Genomic DNA, 15,477 nt, shown 5'->3' with positions numbered 1-15,477 from the left:
GACTTTCTGTTGATGCTTAGGTCACTTTTCTGTTTCCAAATACAGATCCTTGAAGACTTAGATGAGCAGATGTATATCATCACTTTAGAGGAAGAAGCAATTCAGAGGAAGCTCAATGGTATGCTTGTTCAAATACAATAGTTACAGTACAGTAAATACAAATTCTGCTTCAAATACAGAATTTTGAGTAGTCATATGTATTGATCTTAATGTTATGTAGTGTTATATAAATATTCTCTCAGAATATTTCTCTCAGAGTTCAAGATTTTAGTATGTAACAATCATTACTACCTTACATTTGATTGCTTACTGTGTACAAGATTGGCTTGTGTGCACTTTGTTTTTAACATGTTCATCAGTTTTAACACTGAGAATATTTTGAGACTGAGAATCCAAATCCTCCACCCTTACTGTAAAATTGTTTGGTTTGCTAATTGTGACTGTATTTTACTGTTGCCTGAAAAGCAGTGAACATACTTTTATTAGGAAGAGGCTCAATGTTCTGAATGATGAGCTTTGTTTATTTGGAGTACTTTTTCTGCTTCAGTGATGGTATAATGACTTGTTAGCTTAAATTATAAGTATCAGAGCAGTTCTTTATATTCTAGGAGCTACAGGGTAAATTTAATTGTTGTACATCCATTAATGAATAATTACAATGAATATATTATGTAAGCGTTTTAGGCTTTTTGTGTTTAGCATTACAATTCAGCAATTCTTGACAAGGTCTTCTTCTGAAGTATTTCAAAAGCAGTATTAAGTTTCAGCTTCTAAGATAAAGAACATTGCTGCATATATAATGCCAGTTATGGAAAATATGTAAATTCTATCTCTTTAAAATCCCATTGTACCAATTCTCTTCTAAATTGCTGTAAACTGCATGGATAAATCATCTGTCCACATTTCATACAATTACTTCTTGTTGGTAAAACAAAGATTATTCATGTCATGACTTTTGTCCATTGTTATCTTTTCTGGAAGGCATATGACTTATTTTAGCCTCAATTTTCTTTCTTTTTTTTTTTTTTTTTTTTGCCTTTCTTGTTTACTTTTCAGTCATACCTCAAACCTTTCTTCTTTCACTTCTCAATAGGTCTCTGATAAAAGTTGGTCAGAGAAAGTATCTTTCATAACAGGAGGTCGTGGTCTTTGCTCCAGCATTTAAACGTGGTGGTGGAGTAGTGGCTTCTGTGCTAAAATCAGGCGCGGTTCCCAGTTTAAAAGCAATGCTCTCCTTTGCTGTTTTGGGAGCTCCAGGTTTTTTTTATACTGACATGCATGTGTGTATATATATGTATGTATATGTATATACACATACAAATATGCAAAAAGGTGTGTGGACTGAACACCTTTGAAGCTGTGATGGGGGTAATTAAAATTGTTTTATGTGTTTGATGTTAGCTAGGAACTGTAAAGTATTTGTTACTGAATATTTTATGTTGTCATGGTGATGGTGCTTATGTATGAGGAAAAGCAATACAGAAAATGGACAAATAGCTATTCAAGTACCTATTAGACCTAGTGCAGGGTGGTTTGTGCTGTTCAAGTGGAGAGTGTAGTTTAGATGATAGTCTGTTGTTTTTCTATGTAGGTGTGTGTCTATGTTGCAGTTTAATAATTTCACTTGTGAGATGGACCTAGTAGAAGTCTTTTAATTGGATCTGGATTTAGGATGTGTCGTTACGGAAGTCGCCTGTATCAGCTGAAAGACTGGATTATTTTTCAGTGGATTGTTAAGAATTTAACATAAGCAGAACTGCAACCTAGGCAAATTCCACAGAGCTCACCATCCCTCTCCTGAGAGGTGAAAGATATGGGGCTTCCCTCTTCTTGGAAGAGGGAACTGAGTTCTGTTTCACGTGCTGAGGGAACGACATTGGCACCACTATCTGAAGGGCTGCTTGAAAACCTCTAGTTAGTTATAAAGAGAAAATTCATAGACTTCATTCAGATTTTTATCTGCTTTTTAGCTTAACTTGGAAATAACATGTAGGTGGAAGGGAATGTTGCATGCACAAGAAGATATTCTGCAAGGTTTTTGTGAGTAATTATTTAAGTAATTTTAAGTATGGTTTTCATTTATGTGGCAAGAATGGAAAGATTCATCCTCTCTGCCAGAAATCAGAAGGACATACAAATTACACCAGAAAAATAAATACCATTTTTGCCAGAACTATGAAGAAGCGAGCTTATCCTGTTCACTGATTTTTTTTAAATGTATACAAATGTGTACTAACTACATTAATTAACGTAGTGCTGTGATGTTAGGTGGCATAATTTGTGATGTCTAACTTCACTTACACATTTGTGTGTTATGGAGCTATATCAGATACGTTAAGCTACAGACTTCCTATGTCATGGCTGCTGCAACTTTCCTGCAGTTGTCATAGTGAAAATACTCTATGTGCTTAAGGAAGCCTGCTGGACAACTTAGCAATGATGTGTTTGGAAATATACACTCCATTTACACGCATAACCAAAGAGGTTTATATTTTTATTAGAACTAATGAGGACCTGATGACAACCTTAAGCAATGCTTGGTGATTATCAGTGCTGATTATTTCTCAGTGGGTTAATTGCTATCATGCTCTTAACACTGCTGTGGCCAGTCCCAGCTGATGTGTCCTCAGACAGTGCCTGGACAGAGCAAGGTATTGCCATGAATCGCTGTTCCTACTGAATTGGCTGGGGAAAACCTCTGCTTTTGGAGGAGGGAAAGAGTTCAGCTGTGTGAGCTGTGCCCGTTATTAGTACAGATGTAACTGCCGTGGCTGTGGTGCAGTCGATAGAGTTTTCTGTAAACCTCCTCATATTTCAACCTAACTCTAACTGGGAAACTGCATGTTTTCTTTGTGGAAACTAAATTTTCTTCCTTCTCAGATGTTTCCAGTGTATAAGTGAAAATCGGAGGAGGCGGGAGGGGGAAGTTTGATCGTGTTATCTACCCTAGTATTTTTATCTGTTGAAGAGATACTGGGCTTCGGGAAAATGTTTGTTTCCAGTATATTATATTTCAGTACCCACAGCACTCCTACAGTCAAAGAATAAAGCTGGGACTTTTTTATATTAAAAGAGAAAAGTTGCCTTCAGCTATTAGTTTTCCTGAATCCAAAGAGACGGGTGGGGTAGGATCAAAAATACTTACTTGATCAAAGTTATTGGCTCTGAAGGTATCCTTACCTATGTAAGAAAGATGAAAGGTGTTGTTTTTATTGCACGCTAGTAACAGTGTAATTTTGAACTAATTGGTGTTGAACTGCCAATCACCTAGGGGGAATGCAAATAGATACTCTTACAATTTCCTTTGAGGTACTGAAATCTTATGTCGGGGCTGGAAGAAAAACAGAATAATACCGTTAAATTGACCTTAAATGAGCTGCTTTGTGGCTTTCTCGGAGAATCCCTTCTAACTTTTCATTGCTAGTCCAAACAAGTCTCGTCTACCAATTTGATTTATTGGCTAGACAGCGCTGACATTGAACTTTGTGCATGTTTGAAATAAAGCTAATGGTATAGAGCTTTTAAGAATTTAGCTGCATCCTTTTCAAATACTCTTTTGACTGATCTGAAACTTTGCTTTCCCCTCTCATAAAATATTCTTTTGTATAGCAACCTGTTTGCTACTAGTTTTAAGGAGGAACCACAACAGCATTTAGATATGATTCAGAATGTGCATGGAAGTGTGTCTTTAGGGATCTAATGTGATTTCATTGACTTTGCTGGAAAGACTCCCATGGATATCAATCTTGAGCTCTGAGTTCTTATATCCAAGGGGAAAAAAATGCATATATCTTGAATGAAGTTTTTCCCCAGAGACCCCTAAATCAATTATGGAGAAGAAAACGTCAGATGTTAACTTAAGTTTTCTTACTTTAACTGCTTCCATTAAAATTCTTGAGACTGTTTCCACTGAGCTCTCTAACTGTCCTTTTTATTCACTTCATAGTAATTAGTCATTCCATGAAATAGCTAGTTTAGACTTTTTGTGGAAGGAATGCCTCAGTTTATTTTTATAACAATAAAGAGTCTTGTTTAAAAACAAAACGTTGTTCTAAAAAAAGACACATTTTGATTACTTATTTAAAATACACTGAGAAATGAAATTGACAGTCACTGCAGGCACTTCAGTTTAAGTGAATTTGTAGATCTTCCTGGTTAATTCTTGGATTTGAGATGTTTATATATTTGAAGCCACTGTAAATATTACTGCATATGTTTTATGTCACTGATATGAAAGATAAGTGCAGGCATAACATAGAGGAAACTTGTTATATGCAAAAATGTGTGTGAAAGAAGTATGCAATTAAATCCCCCCCATTTTTTTTTTTTTTTTTTTTGGAAGATGTGTATGCCTGGTTGAAAATTCGACTGTAGTGAAAAATAATATACTCTGAAATAGTAAAAGTTAAAAAAAAAAAAAAAAAAAAATCCAAAATCTAAGAAACATTTTTCTTTATCTTGGTTTTCATGTAGGACTTCACTCTGTTGGATGCTGCAGGAATATACATGGGGGCTGGCTGGGATGAGTAATTTACCTTGTTATCTTGTACTGAGATTGCTAAATGGATCAACAGACAACAGAAAATAAGGAAATAATGAGACTGGACCATAAAGTAGTGTTAGCGTGCCAGCAGCCTAAGTGCTATTTAGTTTTTGTAGGCAAATGATTAAGATATGAGATAAAAGCCTGGACAAGACTATTAGTCTCATAGAAATTTATTAGTGTTTAAAAAAAAAAAAAAAACCTGCAACACTGTTATTATGGGTTAGCCTGCAATCAAAGGCGAGGCCAAGGGTAGGGAATGGCCAACAAGCAGAAGGGTGTCAGTGTAAATCAAGAAAGAAGATAACTTAATAACTTTGGGGTTATTAAGACCTTGAACTGCCACAGTGTTTTGACAGAATGAGATTGGCCTGGAATAGGCAGGAAATATATGAGCACTCAATTTATTATCAGGTGAGATTATTGAGAAATTAAAGGCATGTGAATGAGAGAAAGATGAGTAGAGGGTGTTTGTGATTTAGCCCAGGGAGTGTATTTCCAGGGTGTGATTGCAAAGAGTAAAAACTGAAGTAGAAATAACGAGAGCTGAAAGAGCAGATCTCTCGTCAGCATTTCTCCGTTGTATTGTTGCTTGAATGTGGAGAGCAAGAGTAAAGGAGAGAAACCAAAGTGTGCCTGCGCTGGAAGGGTTGGCTGGTTGAAAGAGACTTGGAGGTTGAAGAGAAGAGGATGCAGAGGGAAATGGGCTGGGCTCCTTAGACATAGTAGAGAGGAGGAAGAGTTGATGAGCAACTTCTCTGCCTTGCTCGTTTTCTGCCTAGAACTAATATTACAGCTGTCTAATATCACTAATATTACAACTGGAGGTCCAGTCACCAGCTTAATTAGTTTGGAGGCAAAGGTATACTCTGTCACTAAGGTGCTAAACAATAATGCCCTTGAAGGGCATCCAGAGGTTCTTTGCATCTTGATATGCGTCATATGGAGACAAAGAATGACACATTTAAGCCATTCAGTGTCAGGCTGCCACACCACAACTGGTTTTTGAAAAAGATTTGAAAAATCTCAAACAAAAAACCTTGCTCTTTAAAGCCACAAGTGTTAATGTGTTGTGTCCTAAACATGGATTTTCACAGTATGTCTTCCAGCACTATAGTTAGTCCCATCCAAAACAAAATTTCTTGTGTTTTAAAAGGTACCTCTTCCACAGTTGAATACCAGACAGTAGAGTTGGAACGGGAGCTTGAAAAAGTGAAAAGCAAGAAAACAAATCTAGGTAATATACTTTTTTCATATTGTTTCATGTGGATTGCAATTTAATAAATGACTTTAAGATATTATGTTCAGTTTTTAACAGTTCCTTGATTGATCCCAATTGTTTCTAACCAAATACGTACATTCTCAGTCCTTTCAAACTATTATAGTTTCTACAAGTGTATCATATGGAATCATTGCCCCTCACCTAACAAACATACTTTAAATAGGGAGTTGGATTTGAATCTTATTTTTAACATAATTTTTGAGAAGTTGTGACACTTCTTGGCATGGAGATCAGTAGCACAGTCTTTTTATATGTCATGTTATATTTATGATTATTTGGGATAGCCTAAGACGTTACTTTCCTGTCTCTTTGGTTTTGAATTATTTCTCTTAAAGTCAAATTGTTGAACAGGGAAATTCTTGGCGCTTTTGTGTCTTCTTGTGATACTTCTCATAATGGCAGTTACTCAACAGGAATCTCCCTACTTATTCAAAGGCTTGGAGTATTTTGCATTTGTCAGTGTATTATGTGCAAAGGTAAAGATAGTAAGAAGTTGTTGGGTTTTCCTTTTAGACACACTAGTGATGTCCAATATGTTAGTCTTGTCTCTCTTCATTTATATCACAAGAGGATAAATATTTGAAATTCCTTTTTTTTTTTAAAGGTTATATTAAAATATATATAAAAAAATTCTATTCTGCATTTTATATTGCAGTATTCATTGGATAATTATGGTGAATTATGATGAACCATGCCTTTAAATAAGAAAAACTTTCTTCTGTATGTCCCCCCATTCTTTCTCTAGAGGCTTTTTTTTTTTTTTGAATGCTTTGTACAGTTCCTCAGAATAGATATTTCTATGAACTTGTTGTTGTCGATTCACAATAATATTGCTTTATCTACAGTTTATAATGGAGATGTAAATAATTGTTACTTGTTTTACTCTGAACTGATCTATGATATCGTATTTCTGTTCTGAACAGAACGGCGGAAAAAAGCTTCTGCTTGGGAAAGAAATTTAGTTTATCCAGCTGTTATGATATTGCTGCTGACTGAGACAGTAAGAATTTTTTCTTTTTTTTTTCTTTTTTTTTAAAAAAAAAAAAGAAAGCAGTTTGGGGAATTCTTCAGTCATTTGGGGGTGTACTTTTAAAATTTTTGAGTGATGTCTCTAAGCAATAAAATCAATACTCTCTTGATCATCTTAGTAGAACTTACTTAACATTATGAAGTCAGGTGAGGATATGTACTTCCATTGTTCAAACGTGGAATACTTTTAAATAATGTGACTGTTTCTCGTTCTTTACAGTCCATCTCAGTCCTCTTAGTTGCTTTCAACATTCTTTACCTGTTGGTTGATGAGACTGCAATGCCAAAAGGATCAGGGGTAAAGTAAACTTCTCTTACGTAATTTTTATAATGCTAGTAATGCTTTGGAGCCCTTACAGAAGTTCAAGTTAGAACTTGACTTTTGTTTCTCTCTTTCAGTCCTGTATAAGCACTTTCAGTCCTGTATAAGCATTTACTACATGTCTTGTTATAGTGTCTTCTTAATAAAATCAGCACAGAATCTTTACAGTAATTCAGTCAAGTAAATAACTAATCTGGGGTTTTGCATTTCGTGTGTTTTACTTTTAACACTGTTTAGAGATATTCAAAAAAATAAATGCATTAAAAAGCAATATGAAAAGCCTTTTTTGTGTTTGTGTTCCTCTTTCAAAACATGAGCATTTTCTTCTTTTATGGTAAAACATAAACTTTAAGAAAGTAAAGAACAGCACATTGTATAATAGTGTCTTTAATCACAAGAGTTTTTATTAATTTGCTAATGCTTTCTCATGGCTATAGGTCTGTATGAGCTTGTGTAGCTATAAAAGCTGATTAGTGGTGATGACCACTCTTTGTGGCATTGCAAATACCTAGTCGTCTTCTGAGATCTCTTATTTTGGTTTCCAAAGCAACGGAATATGTATAAAATGCGTATTTTAACTTCTGCCTTAGTACATTTCGCTCAAGTTTGAAAGCAAGCTGATAAAATTGCACGGGATGTGAGATTCATAGGTTATAACATCAGTGTGATGCTTAAATAATTAAGTAAAAGCTTTATTTCATCTAGGAAGTCTTTTTGGTACTTGTACAGGTTAACTTTTATGCATGTTGCATGTACTTCATTAAATTATGCAAAATATTTTTCTCCTTCTAGGGTCCTGGAATAGGAAATGCATCCCTATCCACATTTGGTTTTGTGGGAGCAGCACTTGAAATCATTTTGATTTTGTATCCTTTCTTTAAAAACTGTCTGTTAACAAGTATTCTGTCTAGTTTTCTGGGACACTGGTAATTTACTAAAACACTTGCTTGGAAAGAAGAGAGAGGTCTGTCCTTCTTAAGCACTCGAAGTGTTTTTTTGTTTTGTTTATTTCTCCCCCTTCTGGTTGTTAAGACTTTTAGGAGACTGCTGAGAACTTGAGTGAAGCACGCATTCTTTGGAGGTTCCTTTTTCCTTGATTCTCACAGCTATCTTATGGTGTCCTCTGTCGTCGGCTTCTACAGCCTTCGTTTTTTTGAAAATTTCACTCCCAGGAAGGATGACACAACTATGACAAAGGTAAGGTAAAGTCTGTGGTGGTGATGGCCCCCTCCTCTCTCTTGCCACCCAAGACAAACTGACTCTTTTAGTAATTGCCCTGAATGGCTCATTTGCAGTGATCAGTATTTGTTTGTAAGCTGCGTAAACACAAACTGGAAGATTTTCAAAATGCTGAATGAGTGGGAAAAAGGATGTGCTCTGTTTAGTTTGGATGGCATCCATTCACTTGTAAAAAGCTGGGAATAGCAGAGCTTGTTAACTAGCTATAGAAAAGCTAGTGAAAGAACTTTTTTCAAAGGAAACGTATTGCTAATGAGTAACTTTGATTGTGCTAACTGTACTTCAGGGAGCTTGTTTGAAATCTGAAGAACTTGGTTGCTAGAAGTAATACAGACAAAGTAATTCAAATTTGAATAATTAAACTAAGACTGAGGAGGTCTATTCAGCAACATTTTTGCAGTTTGAGGCTAATTTTACTTTTTACAATTTAGCATTGGCTTCAGAATAACCTAATGCTAAGGAACGTGCTTAGTTTTTTGGAAAAATATTCTCACAGCTGACAAGGGGAGGTGATCAGTAACCAAGGAACAGATGTTGAATTTAATTATTTATTCAATGTTTCACTTTAAGAAATAGAGAAAAAAAAAAAAAAAGCATTTTTTAACCATAAATTATTGGAAGTGAGAAAGTAGGTAAACATTGAATGGGTATAGTAGATTAGGGACTTGGAATGTTATTAATGCCTTGTATAGTTTGTTTACAGTACATCAGGAATAGCGTACTATTAATAAATAGTGAATGCATGAATATCTACTTCTCAGAATTTTTGTTTTTTCTTTCTAATTCTGATAGAATTAGAGCTGAAGAAAGTGATCCCTTGTGAGAGAAAGAAGTTTCAATTACTCTTTATAAAGGCTTCACAAAAAGTAGAGTAAAATCTAACAGCTGAGATTTTTTTTCATGCTATTTAAAGTAGTCAACAGGCATTCAGTTGAAAGGAAGCTCTTTGTTGTAATTTTTTTAATAATGCTAATCCTTCAAGCAGTTGCATACAAAGCTTAAGCTGATGTATCAGTCATCTATTCTAAGCTCATGGAATAGCTGTTCTATAAAAAGTTTTCAGGAATTGAATAAACAGTTGATGCTTTGCAATGTGCTAATTTTGAATTATTTTGAATCCAGACATACTTTAACACTTTGATTAAAAGTAAGTGATTACATATTTGATTTTTAACTCTTGGATGATCTTCAGTTGTATAACACCGTATGGAGAAGTGTGACAGAAGTAAGACTAACTGTATGTTATTGTGAAATACCTAAGGTTTGTTTTTGAACAATGATACTTTTTTTTTTTTTTGATTTTGAGATGTTTTTTCTATTTTTAACAATTCCATTTATAATATAAAGACTGTTTCTCATTTTCAAACAGATAATTGGAAACTGTGTCTCAATCTTGGTGCTGAGCTCTGCTTTGCCGGTAATGTCAAGGACACTGGGTAAGTGAAATGTACAGCATTATAATATAGAATATTATAATAAAGGACACTTAATTGAGTTTTTTTAAAAAGGAACAATCTGTAGCTGTCATGTTGTCACCTGTGTTTGTGGCCATGAAACTGCAGAACGTGCATTTTAAAAAAAAAGGATTTTCTAGAGAACTGTTTTCTAACAAGCCAGGTCAGATTTTAAACTTGAAAAAGGCAATTGTGCGGTGAATAGACATAGAGACTGTGCGTTCAGGGCAGTATAAAATAGCTTCATGTTCACTGTCAAATTACAGAAATTTCTATCAGCAATGTGAAGACCAGGCTACTTTCATTTTCTGTAAATTCTGCTCCCATCCTGTGTTCCTTCAGTCTTCAAATAGAAAAATTAGGAATCCAATACAGTAAAATCGAAATAATTCTGATTTTGTTAAGAACTCGCAGTAGCATTTGAAGTGGAAAAACTATCTTAGCCAGTTGGAAAGACACGACGTTTTGTATCTTGACAAAATTGTTTAATTGGTTAATATTCAACTTGAATTCTTGAAGTTAGATTGAAAGGGTTTTACAAAGTACATAGATGTACATATTTAAGTAGTGCAAGATACTTGCAGCTAATGTGAATTTAATTTGCAAAATTAAAAAAAAAATAATAGCAAAAAGCTTTACCTCAGGCTGTGTGTCATAAGTAGAAGTTTAGGAGTTCAAGCTTAGGCCCGCAGACTACTATTGTATACCCAATAGTTCTGTATCTGATTCTTTTCAACCAGAGTGCTGTGAAATTGAGAGTAGCTAGTATTTTTCAGTAAGCCATGCTGCATCTTTTTGTGCTGTGTATCCACAGATTACTCTTATTAACTAAATCATTTTTATAACAAAAAGAAACTTGACATAATGAACAAGTGAATAACTGTAATGTAATGCATTTTGGAAAGCTGAATCCTAAAGCACATGTTCTAGAGCTCACATTTTAAAAATCTGTAGCAAAACTTCTTAAAAATGCAGTTCTAGAGTATAGCCAGTTTAAGATCTTGATAATAAAACAATGCTAGCATTGAACAAGATATAATATCAAAAACTTAGTGGCTTAAAGTCGAATTATAACATTAATGCAGCAAGATAGTGGACAATACTAATCATTTGTTTAAAAAAAATCATTGTTAATAGTCTGTGAGATTAACAGTTGATAATAAATGGTTTCTGTGGAAGAATGTATACATGCTGGGTGCATTGTTGTCTCATAGGAAACAGATTAATGGTAAAACTCGCTTTAAAAAAAAAAGCCAACAAATGAAATTCCTGGATAGTTTGCCATAGAGATAAATAAAAGAAGAAAAAAGATGGAACAATTAACACACAGCTAACAAATGCACAGACACAGCTGTCCAAACAGGATTAATAGAGTGTATTAGAGTACAGTGAGTCATGTGGTGCTTTGCAGAAATATCAACATGTGTTGCTCTACATGCTACCGCCCTGTGGGACTCAATAGATGAAAAAGAAAGAAATATGTTAAGCAGACTCATAGTCTTTTCACATCATTAAAAAAACAAGTTTCTAGGCTATGTAGAAAAGGCTAGAGTTTATCATTATTGGAAAAGTAAAATAGCAGAAGTTATCTGGTACAAGTACTGACCTTTTTCAAGCTTTAAAGATGTAAAAAAAAATCTGATATTTCTGTTATCCACCACCTACACGGCAGTGCTATATGTCTGTAATCTTTCACTCTTTTAGAACTCCAGGATAAGTTCAGTCATTTTATCCATAACTCTTCAGCCTTTTAGTAGTCCTGCTTGAAAACTGTTTCCCATCAGCACTATGTTGCTAAATACTAGGAAACAAATTAGGAACAGGGCACTTAATAGGCAGAGACATAGAAGCAAGGAACTGCAAACAAAATTGAGTTTTCTGATACTTGTAAGTTTTCCCAGAATTCTTTTGTTTATCGTGATTGAATAAAAAGTGATATGAAACTCATGTCAGTATAGTTTAAAAATATAGTTTTTCTTTTTTTAACATGAACAGTTCTTTTTTAACCTGATTTTTTAAACCTAAACAGTTCTTTAGTGTATTACTTGGTAAATTATGATGAACGTTCTTGGACGTGTGTCCACTAGAGATGTAGTTTTCTGTTCTGAGTTTTCCATATTGAAGTCTTGGGAGCTGTGTTCTCTATAGGCTGTGTAGGCTTACTCTGTAGGAAAGTCACAAAAATTTAACCCTTTCCTCCCACAAATGTACAAAAAGGTGCTGCCAGATTTTTTTTCTGATGAGCACTGATGTTTGTTTATAGGAGGAAAATTAATGTAACTTATGTTACAGAAGTGTCAGGCTTCATTTTCATTTATCCTTACAACTCCTGCAACAATACTCGTTATTCTTCCAAACCCCTTTGTGTCAAGGGGTATTTTTTTTGTTTGCAAATAAACTTATTACCCAGTGTTTTACCTGTTTTGTTTCTTTTTAAGGATACAAAGACTGTACATTGAAACTTGAATTTCTCTGTTTTCCTGTAGCTCTGCAGCCTGAGTAAAACACTTTTTCTTTGGAAATGTTCCGAAGGACGCTGCTTTGCTTCAAGTGTGAAAGCAACTCATGTTTATTTTTTCATCTGTTTACCAGTTATTCAGTCAGCCAGTTTCTTCTTGTACTAAGACCTTTGTGCTTTTTTTATATTTCTACCTGTCTGATTAACTTCAGTCTTTTTTTTTTTTTCTTTATCCTTCTAAACATTTTACTTTCTTCATGGTGGCATGTTTTTCTTCAGATACAAAATTTGATTCCTGTATATATTTGTATGTATGATATTTTTTTTTAATGAGTGTGCTGAGTACAAGAAGCATGTACAGCTTTTAACATTGTGATGGCTGGCTGATGAGTATTGAGGACTGAGCCAGGATCATGGTGCAATAAGATTCGTAAATGCCAGGTTTACCTTTGAAAAGAAGATAGCTGACCTTTAATTCTGTCTCTTCACTTATTATCACTGGTGATAGTTTTAAAAAAAAAAAAAAAGAAACCTTTATAATAAGATGATAGAAAATTTGCTTCCAGCAACTAGGACTAGTTTCAGACTGCAAAGCTTCCTGCTGCTGTAAATGTGAAGAATCACCAATTCTAGACAACTGTGTTTGGGTTATCATCTCAGTATTCTGCCTTTTAGTCAATGCAGTCTTTGATGTAGACCTGGCAAAGGAACAACCTGTGGCTCTTCTGCCTTCTGGGATGTACCCTATAGCTTATAGACACTTCCACATTAATGACAAATCTTGCTCACTTAGCTTTAGTGATTGACTAGCCTTTGATCAGCACAAAGCCCGAGTGTCATTGTTTAGAGGTCCACTGTGAAGACCACCTGTCAGCACTATCTTTCAGCCAAACTCTTTTCCTTCTGTGCAAATACTCTGTGGCTGTAGAGGTGGAGAGCTCTAGGAGAAAAACTGCCCTTGGAAAGAGGTCTTTACAATTCCATTTTAAAAACAGTGGTCCTGAAAAACACATACAAAGGCTTACTGTTAGATGTTAAGGATTTCATGGAAACCATTTTACTACCTGTATTGCTTAATAAGAAAGCCCACAATGTGTTAGCATTATCGGGAATAGATGTGGATTTCAGGAGAAAACGATATCTCAAGCAGTTTTCATACTAATACTGATTTTCCTAGTTGTATTCATTGAAATAACAAAGGCAGAATTCTTACCCAGAGTCAAAAGTTACTTTAACTTATGTTATTCAAATGTTTTATTATGAAATCCAAGAAACATTTTGAAAAGCATCTTCCCATTTTATAGTAGTCAGTAAGTGGACAAATGACTTTGATAGCATTTTCTTGTGTATTTAACCATGTCTTACTATATGTTGTCTTAAAGAATTTTGCGTTAGGTATGTAAAGAGTAATAGAGTGAAACTTGTGTGTTTCTTCTATAAACGTAATCAACATTTTAATGCAAATCTCAAATCCAATTTTATCAGGAATTACTCGATTTGACCTGCTTGGAGACTTCGGAAGGTTTAACTGGCTGGGAAACTTTTATATTGTATTATCTTACAACTTGCTCTTTGCTATCATGACAACGTTATGTCTGGTCAGAAAGTTCACTTCTGCTGTGCGAGAAGAGCTCATGAAGGCAATAGGTAATTGTAGCACTGAAAACTTAGTTTGTGCTTGAACTTTTCCTTTCTCCAGCATTGATACCTTGTTGTGCTACTGTGAAAGTTCTTATAACCCATAGAAAACTTTTTTCTTGTGCATGCAAGTTTTTGTAAATGAAGATGTGAAAGAATAGCCGTGTGTTATTTCAGAAGAGTTGAGAGCTAGGTATAATGATCTTAATGATGTGTACGTGTATTTGTTGATTGCAGTTAGATTTTTTTTCCATTTTGTGAAAGTATAAAACCATTTATTGGTACTCTGAGCATGCAAACGAAGCCTGAATACTTATCAAAGTGCGAGTGGTGGTTGTCAGTGACCTCTTTAGGGGAACTTAGCATTTGTTGGCAGTTGAAAGATAGCAGTAACAGGTTTTTAATCTTTTTTTCCTTTGTTTTTTATACAGATTGAGTCACCTAAGCCTTAAATTCTCCTTGTGTATATTACAATGGGCTGTTTTCATAGTCTGCATTCCAAAAAGCTTGCATGTGGTTTTTTGTTTGTTTGTTTAAAGCAACTTATTAGTTCCCCAAAAGTAGTTTAGTGGAAATCTCAGCTGCTTTCTTGCGATGTTTTAAAGTGCTACGTGTTCAGAAAATCCTTGTAGAGAATGTATGGAATTTTAATAACTGGCTGAGTAAAACCTATAGCTGATATAATCAGACTTTTAATCAAATGGTGCATTCATGTTTAAGAATTTGTGAGTATGGCAGTACAAAAAAAGCTTAAAACATATTTGATGCGACGAGGTTGTTACTACATCTCATCTCTACTAATGGCGATGAAGCTCCTGCCTTTTGTACAATAGAACAGTATTTGCTTAAGTCGAAAGGACCAACAGTGAAACTTGGGTGTTTGTTTATAACCGCAGGTTCAGTTTGTAGTGTTGAAAATGTACACATGTTAGTTTTCACTGATTACTGCTTTCCAGAGTTGTGAACTTGGTAAACAAAATCTGAGCACTTACTAGAGTGCGCCTCCTAGAGTGCAGCTCTGCTGGTGGCAATAAGTTAAACTGAGGCCTATTAAACAGTGCAATACAACGAGGAGACTCTTGGGCTGTTAGAGGCCATTCTGTCATTTGTGATGTTGAATTCTCAAGCTCGGAGGGAACAGATTAGTAGGCTGGGGTGTGTAAATCTGTCCATTGATTTTTATGCTAAAAGTAATTTCATAGAAGCTCTATAGTTGATTGAGATAGATACGTAATGTGGGTTGATGTATTTATCATTATTCCCCAGCATTTAGTTAAGGTCATGTTATGAGAAAAGGCCTTGATTCTTTTCTTGATTTATCCCTGTCAAGTGACTTTTATAATCTTTAATAAAATTTCATAATATTTTTGTGTAAACTGTAAAGGGATTACTCTGTATAATGCAATGGATGTTACAGAGCTCCAACTTTAGTTATCATGGGCTTATAGCAGCGGGTCAGGTGAAACTTCAAAGTTTGTCTGTCTTAAAGCAAATGATGTAAAGGAATTATCT

The 15,477-nt window shown here is 34.7% G+C and overlaps 1 protein-coding gene across 2 annotated transcripts in view; it reads left to right on the top strand.

Annotated features, from left to right (window-relative positions):
• The window catches only part of LMBR1 (limb development membrane protein 1), a 72,287-nt gene that overhangs the window by 48,773 nt on the left and 8,037 nt on the right, over positions 1–15,477 (top strand). For both annotated transcript variants that reach the window (XM_082754382.1, XM_082754383.1), the window contains 8 exons: positions 46–118; positions 5,700–5,780; positions 6,749–6,825; positions 7,075–7,152; positions 7,969–8,042; positions 8,283–8,373; positions 9,785–9,851; positions 13,813–13,974. In XM_082754382.1, coding sequence (XP_082610508.1) covers positions 46–118; positions 5,700–5,780; positions 6,749–6,825; positions 7,075–7,152; positions 7,969–8,042; positions 8,283–8,373; positions 9,785–9,851; positions 13,813–13,974 — 703 coding nt within the window. The remainder of the gene's footprint in view (positions 1–45; positions 119–5,699; positions 5,781–6,748; positions 6,826–7,074; positions 7,153–7,968; positions 8,043–8,282; positions 8,374–9,784; positions 9,852–13,812; positions 13,975–15,477) is intronic.

The sequence above is a fragment of the Aythya marila genome, assembly GCF_965140915.1.
Source record: "Aythya marila genome assembly, chromosome: 2".
NCBI lineage: Eukaryota > Metazoa > Chordata > Aves > Anseriformes > Anatidae > Aythya > Aythya marila.
The sequence above is the reverse complement of the archived record's forward strand: the minus strand, read 5'-3'. Positions and strand labels throughout refer to the sequence as shown.